Source organism: Microtus ochrogaster, unplaced genomic scaffold (genome assembly GCF_000317375.1).
Source record: "Microtus ochrogaster isolate Prairie Vole_2 unplaced genomic scaffold, MicOch1.0 UNK56, whole genome shotgun sequence".
Lineage (NCBI taxonomy): Eukaryota > Metazoa > Chordata > Mammalia > Rodentia > Cricetidae > Microtus > Microtus ochrogaster.
Window position 1 is genome coordinate 1726329 of NW_004949154.1, and position 9824 is coordinate 1736152.

General features: G+C 41.1%; 1 protein-coding gene across 1 annotated transcript in view; it reads right to left on the reverse strand.

Moving 5' to 3' along the window:
- Positions 1-6301, reverse strand: part of Ms4a6a (membrane spanning 4-domains A6A) — a 10745-nt gene extending 4444 nt beyond the window's left edge. Inside the window, exons 1-4 of the mRNA XM_005369667.2 lie at positions 6189-6301; positions 4099-4261; positions 2803-2937; positions 1310-1366 (exon numbers count right to left, since the gene is read on the reverse strand). Coding sequence (XP_005369724.1) covers positions 1310-1366; positions 2803-2937; positions 4099-4245 — 339 coding nt within the window. The 5' untranslated portion in view covers positions 4246-4261; positions 6189-6301. The remainder of the gene's footprint in view (positions 1-1309; positions 1367-2802; positions 2938-4098; positions 4262-6188) is intronic.
- Positions 6302-9824: the final 3523 nt, after the last annotated feature.

A 9824-nucleotide genomic window follows, 5' to 3' on the forward strand; every position in this document is an offset into this window, starting at 1 on the left:
TCTTACACTGGAGTGTGACTTAATTTCAGCACACTTATATTTTAGATCAATTGTATAAGTCATCAAAATTTGGTATTTTGGGTGCTACTTCACACAAACAGTGACTAAAGTCAAACTCTTGGACTCCTCTAACAACAGCTGCAATCAGAATGTTGGTCATGTGTTCTAGAACAGACTAGGTTTATTCTAGTTGGCCATCTTCTTTAGGCTCCACACACAGGATGACAAGATCATTCTTGAGCATAGGTAAGTGTCTTTCATTCTTATTTTGTCTAGAGACTACCTATGTCCTTGGTTGCTTTTACCTCTGGAATTTGACCATGGCAACCGAAAAGTAATCAATACTCTGTGCATTGGAGAGATTGGTGTAGTCAGATCTTAACAAATAAGTCCCTAAGCTGTTGATTGCATCACCTGCATTCTGTCCCATGACTTCCTGAGTCAACTCCTTGAGGGACGTAAGTTGACTGATGGCTAGGTGAACCTTTACATATCTCAAAAGCTTCTTCCTATAGTCCATCTTTCTTCTCCCAGTGACTTCAGTATTCCTCGGGAATGAGTTAAAAGTAGATAAAGCTGAATTCTTAGCCAAAACACATAACTATTGAGACTTTCATGATTCAACTATTCTGCTTCTCGGTTCAAAAATGCTTACTCAAGCCCAGCAAAAGCATTACCTTTATGGAGATCTAGATAAAAGATGATTCTCATGTGAACGTTTTGTCTGAGGTTGTTCACACATTTGAAGTGGTGATATTATATAGTATATCCACAACAAATACAATTTTTTAAAATAAGGACCATAACTTAACTACTTAAGAGTAAAATTTAAAAGTTTTTGTGTTAGACTTTTCATTGTTATGACAAAACACTGCACATAAACAACTTAAGCAACAAAATGATACAGATTCAGTATCTCGGTCCTTCTGAGTCTTTATCCTAAGGGATGACCCTATCACATTTTGGAAATAGAACAACCTCAGAGGTATACTTTTTAATCTCCAAGGTGCTTCCTGTCAGGTCAAGCTGATGATCAACATTAACCATCGTAGCCTGTTGTCTGCACAATGGGATCATAAGAACATAGTTTTACATGACATTCCTTGGCAGTGGTCTCAGGCATAAGGCACAATGTAATTTTGGTCACAGTGATAGGAAGAATTTGTTCTATACAGGGATATGGAGAACCCAGAATCAGCTCACAAATAGAGCAAGATCTTATTTGTAACTTCAGTGTGAAAAGCAGGGCCATGAAGGGTGCTCCTTAGGTTCATCCTCATCAGGTCAGTGTTAAGGCTCTTATACTCACCAAAAACTTCGTTGACTTTGTCTCCCCGATGACTGACAGAATTCCAGAGATGATAAACTGCTCAGACAAGAGAAAAATGCTGTCAGGTCAATTTCTTTATACAAAGTGACGACAGTGTCACTCTCTGGGGTTCATGATAAACCTCCATGGGAAAAGCCTCAAGGAACAAATGACCAATGATACACTTGGCCTCTCAGAGGAGTCCCTTTGCTCACATACTATTTAGAAAACACAAGAAAGGTAGATAAGAGTAGCATTATATATCATTAAAATCAATAAAGACTTAAGAGGAAATAAAAACATATTTCATTGATTGGAAAGGGACCTTTTGGAATTAGATGATTTTTAGATCCTGAAGCATTGGTCTACAGGGAGCGAGAATGGAAAATAGCCATGGGGTTTGTCCCCTCTTCATTAAAAGAGCTATGCCACTCTGATTTTCATAAAAAAAAAAATCAGGCAAACTTTTCTCAGTGACTCTCACTTGAACTGGCTGAAGTATCTTTTTAACTTGCAATTTTCAGTCTGCCAAAATCTTAGGGAGGAGTTTTCAGCTACCTTCTGTTAGGATGTTGGCCCATACTTTCCATTTCTTGTCAAGCTCATGGCTGATATCATACCATCATCCCAGTGTCTAGGTGATGCTGGTGTACTAAATGAATTTCTTTCTCTCAGATTTTTATAATACTTTGAGAGAAAATTGCACTTGTTTTAGTTCTTTAAATAAGGGACGATATTAACAAACACAAAAGTCAAGAAATATCACTCTCAGAGGCTGGTTCTACAAACTAAGGTAATGAGAACAAAGGAAGCATAAAGTTGGATGGTGAGGAATCCTTAACAAGGATTATTTCATAAAATAAAAATTACTTTCTCTTATCCAATAAATCAAAGAAAATCAAGAAGCAAATATTCTTTATAAACTTAAAAAAGGTAAAGAAATTTTATAATTTCTATTCTAAAGTTAAGTAGCCTACCCACATAAATAAATGCTGAGTCTTTATCTCTGTGATGCTAGGGACCTGAGCATCCCATCTGTGCATCTGGCTCTGGAGACAGAACAGCTAGTGGAATGCAGGGTCTTTGAATGAAACCCGGGACAAAGGACACTCGTGAAAAACTGGTGAAATCAGATGGTGTCTTGGTATGAGATGACTAAGGCAGAAATCATTGGAACAAAATGAGGAAAAGGTGGAGCTGTGGAGGCATCGGAAAATAAAATGCAGGAAAGGAAGGATTGTTACTGAGCTGTAGTAGGCAGACAGGAAGTCACAGTGACAGGAAACCTCACCTGTGCACCAGACTCCTCTACCTATCTGGAGGGGAGCTGTGCTCTGAGAGAAGGACCTTCATGTGCTCCTGACCCCAGGCATGGAGCAGCTTCTGAGAAATGTCCAGTCTATCACCCTTAGTGCCTTCAACAAGCCAGAGCCTAAAAGTGGAAGCATTGCTGCCTACATCCTCTGTTCTTGTGCCTACAGAACTCTACTTACACACGCAGCTCCTACAAATGGGTAGGCAGAATTTAACAGGACAGAAATCACTGCGGTAAAGTGTGCGGTGTGTGGAGCAGATGCCAAGATGATGCCCAGACTCAGCACCATCACACCACACATGATCTGGATCGCCTGTTGAAAGAAAAGAGATGGAAGATTAAAACCAGCAATGACAAGTGGACCTCTCCACTCCTCCCGTGGTGCTCATGAATTGTCACCTTCTACACTGTCACTGTAAGCACACAGACACTGTAATAGCTGAGAGGTGAGGGAAGTTCCTTCTGGAGAAGATGTGGCCCTGCCACAACCTCAGGCCATCTTCAACTACTTTTGTTCATGAACCCCTTTCATGTTCAAGAAATTTCCCAGCATCTCCTGGCTGGTGCTAAGTTGTAAGCCCTTAGTTAACAAGTCTCCTGATCTTTCTTGTGGGAAGAAGAGTAATCTGAAATTCCTTCCACTCTGAGCACATTCTAATGGAACCCTCTGGGTGCCACATCTCCCAGAACCCACAGAACACCACACTGAGCTAGCCTCTCTGCCCAGCTCCACAACCGCTTCAGCCCAGGTGTCCCTTCTAGGGATCCCTAGCCTCTGCAGGAGAAGGACACTTTTGTCTTCCTGACCTCCTTCACCTCACAGACTCACGGTTCTTTTACATTTGGTCAAGCAATTTTTAAATTTTTGTTGCATGTACTTTAAAGGAATCCAGATGATGGTATGCCCAAGGCAAGGACAACGGTTTCTTTAAGTTCTAAAACTGGGTAGCTCAGAGGCCCATGCAGATAGTGTTAGAACAGACGACACTGAGAAACAGCCTTATCTTTCCTCACAGCACAAATATATGTTCTTTCTCATACCCTCCCTTTACCCTTGAAGAGTGCCTTTAGTAAATCTGGGATGAGCACATAGAGGAAATCCAGTGGTCTTTTTATGCTGCCTCCTCTCACTAAAGGGGAGAAAAGTATTTCATACTCAGTGAGTATCCAAGAATGTATCTACAATATTTTCATAAATAAAATACTAGCAAGTACTCTCTAAAAATAAAAAAATAAATTAAACAACAAAATCTCAATAACTCATATTTGCAGTAAGGGGAAATACTTGTTAATTTGTGGAAAGTTTTAGAGATATAAACAGCTTACTGAGGGTTTTCTACTTGTCTACAGACTACTCTGTGATCACTTTGTCAAAACTGAAGGCTTTCCATTCCCCAAATCTATTTCTAGTCCTAAGACACAGTGTTTCCTGCTCTGCCCTCCACCCACTCCAAGTGTTCTGAGTTGGATTTACCGCAATCACTTTGATCTCTGCCTTTAGATATTTCTTCAGGTTGTCTTGCATCTGGTGGGTTGGCTGGGGTTTGTCTGTTTGGGGAAAGTTAACTCCATTTGGTGAAATCACTGTGACAGTCTCATTGGTCACTACTTGTGGGATCATGATGGAGCTTCCAGGGCTGGAAGAGAAAATGCACTTTGCTCTTAAAAAGTATTGTGCTCATTGTACTATTTTGTTGTCATTGTTGATTTGTTTGTTTGTTTGATTGTTTTTGTTTTTGGTTGTTTGTTTGTATTTGTCTATTTGCTTTTGGTGAGAGAGAGAGAGAAGGTATAAAGTTGAATGTGAGGGGAGGATTAGACTATATTATATAAAATTTCAATTAAAAACTAAATACTTTACTGTGAATACAATAAAATCCAAACAAATAAACAAAACAAACTATGCTCCCAGGGTCTGCCACCACCTCCAGAATTGCACCTCCCTGTGTTCTTGACCTGTCTTCTGGCAGACGAAACTGGTGGTTCCAAGAAATAAAAGACACCACACCTCAATTCCTGAAGTCTTTCCCTATGATGTTAGGCCCACCCCACAAAATTGAGATAATAAGCACATCATACAGAGAGACAGCATGAATCTTCAGGGTTCCTGGGTCCACACCTAAACGTTCACACAACATTTGTAAAATGGAGATTCAGCTCTTTCCTCAGTTCTGCCTAGTTTAAGTGAATTTTCTTTATCTGATAACTTTCAACCTCAGGTTACTCTCTGGTCATGATATATTAAAATTCAGCCTTTATAGTTTTCCAATTCTTGCTACATACCACTCAAAATACTTAATCCCATTTGTTGGTTTTGTGAGTCTAATAGTACCACGTATAGAATTAGCCCTTTATATTTTGTCATATTTTCATAGAAGTGATCGTGTAGCGTTTTTAATCCTTGAAATCCTTTCTTCAAATAATAAAATCATAATCAGAAAGAAAATCCAGAGTCAAAAGTTAGATTATGTGTGGAAGTAATTCACACTTTGTTCAGTGGCATAAAATCAGTGTTAAATAATATTTAAAGTACTTATTGTTAATCAGTTGCCTATACACAGTTGGGTACTGCACCCCAGCTCTCTCTGGCTCTCCCTGTTTCCCCCTCTGCCAATGGCAGCCTGTGTCTGACTCTCTTCAGCATGGAGAAGCAGCTGAATGTAGCAGTATAAAAAGTCCTGAAGTCATGCCCTGAGGTTCAAGGTCAGACCCATGTCTTTGTCAGTTGGAAGGACCAAGTTGTCTGTGGAATTGTTTTTTGAGCTCAGGTTGATGTTGTACAATACTTTGATCACACTCTGACACTCCAAATTCTGCCCAATAAAGTTATGCCTTGAATCTGTGAGCAGATTCAGTGACTAGTCGGCTGGAATTCGCCATAGAGAAGCCAGCAACTTGGATAGAGATGACACACAGGAAGGAAAGGGTGTGAACTTGGTTCTGCCATGAGGGAAGAGAGTGGTCTCTTGCAATGTTTCTGACCAAAAAGAAAGGTCAGCTAGTCGCTACTAAGTCTCTGTGTGCTAGCAGGTTTTCACTCCAGTTTCTGACTTCTGAGTTTCATTGGTTAACAGAACGACAGAGATACTTAATTCAAATCTATGTGGAAGTGGCAGAGCCTAGCTGTGGAACCAGAAGTCCTGCCAGGTCATGGCCTGAGTGTCCAGCAGGGTGCTGACTGAGGGCTTGTGGGGTGGCAGATGATAATTTAAATATCAATAGATTAATGAGTAGCAGCTAAGCCAAGAGGAAAACATGAGCTTGGCTCTCTTTTCTCTGTGCTGTTCTCAGCCCTTAGGCTGCCCAGTTAGTGAATGACCTGAGAGCCTTTGCAGGTGCAAGAGTTCTGCTCCCAATAGTCACATGGCCATAGGTTGGTGACCACCAAGATCATGCAGCTAGAAAGAGCAGGGACAGAGGTAAGCCAGATGCCTCTTCCCTTCTCCCATTTAGTTCTGAAGTGCCCCAATGTCTCCAGCGCTTTTATGAGCATTAGCAGTTCCCCTTACCAAAGTCCCAGTAAGAAAATACTGCACAGGCAGAAACCTCTTCGGGATTGCCTACCTGTGCGTGTGTCTCCCAGTCCTCCCAAGCTGGGCCCTCAGGATCCGAAGAGCTTTTAATGCTGGGTTCTCTCGGTCTGATCCTTGTTTTCTGTTGGCGAAGTTCTGACTGTCCCCAGCCCTTCTTCCTCTTTCAGTTTTCACTACCACGCAGGATGGAATGCGTACACACTGTGACCATGTCAATGCAGCTGTACTTCCTATTTCAGTAACTTCCAGAAACTCAGAAAAATCATGACTAGAACCAGTGCTGGGAGCCTGTGGGGTGTGATCACCAACACCCACCAACTCCAAGTAATGTCCAAGTCCATGTTCTGGATCCTTACATGTCAAAGTGTTAAACAGAGAACAGCAACAAGCTGGGGAAGCCCATAAAGATGAGAGAAAGTGACTTTGCAAGGCCTGTCTTGTTTTTAAGTAGTATTTAATGAACTGTTTTGATTGCTAATAATATTCCCAGTCATAGAAATATGGATGCTATAACATTTCACCATATTTAAAAAGTATAATGAGGGTTCCCTGTCCTGTGGGAAGTCTAAGGAACCCCCACCTCCATCCAGGTCTAGCAAGTTGAGCATCCAAACTGCAAAGGCTCCCACAAAGCCAGTGCGTGCAGTAGGATCAGAAACCCATTGCCATTGTTCTTGAGTTCTCAGTAGTCCTCATTGTCCGCTATGTTCAGAGAGTCCAGTTTTATTGCTTTTCGGGCTGAGGAGGGGAGGGACTTAATTGGGGGAGGGGGAGGGAAATGGGAGGCAGTGGCAGGGAAGAGACAGAAATCTTTAATAAATAAATAAATTAAAAAAAAGAAAAAAACATGATGCTTAGTAGAGACTGTGCCTCAATAAACGGGCTGGAGATGTAAAAAAAAAAGTATAATGATAGTAGTAATCTTAACCTTAGGTTTTGAGGGACTATTTAATAATATTTGATCAATTGTAATAATTGAACATATTATAATACTTATGGTATTTGTTTATTTATACTTTTTAAAAACTAATTTAGGAGCCTCTGAAGAGGCTGCAAGCAGCCGTTCATACCCACTGATTCATTGCTACAACTTTAGAACTCTTCTTAATGTTCTCCTTCTAACCTACGTCCAGACCCCTGGGCTTCTCAACAACAGACATGCCCTAAGAATGCCTGGACACTACTAGGAAAGTAACCTATAGCAGAGGAAGAAGTGGGGAAGTTTCAACACACCATGAATAACTTTGACAGCCGCTCACTCAGGATGCTGTCATGAAGACAGATGTCCTTGTGGCTTTCAGTTCACAGTTCAGAAGTTGATTTTGATGATAATTAATAGCACAGGGGAACCAGAACCAGATGCAGCAACTGCACAGACACACGCTGGAAACTTTCTTCTTCCTTTGCTTGAAAGGTCTAGATGTAGGTTAGAAGGAAAACTTAGTAGAGTCCTGCTGCAATTCTAGATTCTAAGAAATCTATAAAAAGGGTCTTTCCTGATCTGGAGTTGGTTCTCCTTTCCGAGATGCCTATTGTCACTCTCCTTTTCCCATCATGTCCTGTGGGCTCATCACTGTCCTAGAAAACAGTGAATTAGTGACATGCTGTTGTATGAAGGACGCTAGATTTTTTGCCAGCCTCTTAGCCCTGACATGATCACACAGAAATCATATTATTTAAAGCACTGCGTGGCCCATTATTCCAGCTTCTTATTGGCTAACTCTTACATCTTAATTTAACCCATCTCTAATTAATCTGTGCATCACCACAAGGTGGGGGCCTACCAGCAAACTTTCAGCACGTCTGTGTCCAGTGGTGGCTCCAGGGCTTCTCTTCAACTTCACCTTCCTTCCTCCTAGAATTCAGCTTAGTTGTTCCTCACCGACCTATACTCTGCCCTGCACAGGCCCACAGAATCCTTTATTTAAAATGGTATTCACAGCATACAGAGGGGAATCCCACATCAAGTTACAGCTATTCTTCTGAGTTTTGACAAAGCAGAAGTGTGGCCTCTTGAAGGTAACCACACCCACTTTTGACTCCAGGAAAATGTGCTAATAAGCAAGTTAAATCTGTCTACCCCAGATTCCCTCTCCAGTCTGTTTTTCATCTGCACACTCTCACAATTTTCAATGTACTTAAAGACATTAATAGAGTACTTGAGATAATGCCTGTAAGATCACCATCACCAAGGCCCCCATAGTGACCTAAGAGTGGTATTTTTGTTGCACTACCCCATATCTTCCCCATCCATCTATCCCCACCATCAACCTTCTCTTCTCCCCAACCTTGGGTTTGTGTGCTTTGTTTGGAGAGGGGACTTCTGCACTCCAAGCAAAAGGCTGCTCTCCCTAGTCTCAGCGTAGTTCCATCCTGCCCTTTCACCCTGAGTTGTTTCAGAGTTTGAGGCAGTGCCTGTACCAGTTGACAAAAGACTATAAACAATAACACACTCTGTCTTGTCACCTAGGACCCTCTGCTCACAATCTCCTGTTCTCTCTAAGCACCTTCGCAAGTGCTCTGCCCCTCTGCCCAGTCCAATGGGAAATGCCTCTTCATAGTTTGCATTCATTTAGGATTGCTGTTTTAGCAAATTTATGGTAGATATTTATCTACATGTGTTATACATGATTGTTTCTTGTCATTTCCATTGGCTACCTTTCCACTCATCTTTATCAGTTCATTCACCATCAATTTATTATTTGTTCATCACACATGTCTTACTGAACTACATGCACTCATCGTGCCCCTGATTTTACCTATGCATTTCACTAGACTGCATGACCTAATACCTACTACTCACCAATTGTGAGCATCATTGAACAATAACTGTGTTAGTGAATGTATTGATGAATCAAACAATATGCATCTTTTTATAAAACTTTGCCTTTGAAAAAACATTATCATTAGGATGCAAAATATTCCCACATAGAAAATTGTATATCATGTTAAAATGTGTGTATATAGAGAGGTGGATTTGGTGGATGTATATAATGCCCAACTATAGCTGTTGAAAATTCTAAAAAGAACTATGAGCCAAGTATTGCCTGATTAAGGTTGGCTAAATTCCCAGGCTACTTCCTCATTTTCCTTTTGTTCATGGTTGTAGACATACCATAATGCTAACTTATTCCTCGATGACTTTCCAGAAGGAATGTACGTGAGACTGACCTACAACAAGAAAATGGGAGTGGATTCTGGAACTATTCAGAAACATTTTCGAGATGCCTCCTCTCTGGGCTTGTGTGTGTAACTTCCCAGTTAAACCAGTTAGTTCACTGTTTATCCTTTAAAACTCAGCATCTCTTGCTTCCCTGGTCACAGAGATCCACCTGCCTCTGTTCCTGAGTGATGGGTTTAAAGATGTGTGCCACCACTACCTGGTCCCATGTATTATTTTTTCATAGATCTATTTATTTAATATTTTGTGTTTTGTGTGGTGTGTGAATGTGGTCCACTTGTGTGCCTGGTGCCTACAGAAGTCAGAAGAGGGCATTGGATCCCCTGGAACCTGAGTTACAGCGGTTGTGAACCACCACTTGGGTACTGGGAACTGAAACCAGGTCCTCTCCAAGAAGAAAAAGAGCTCTTAACTGCTGAACTATCTCTCCAGTCCCATTTGTTACGTTTTTAGTGGTTTTTTTTCCCTTGAGAACTATCGGGATAT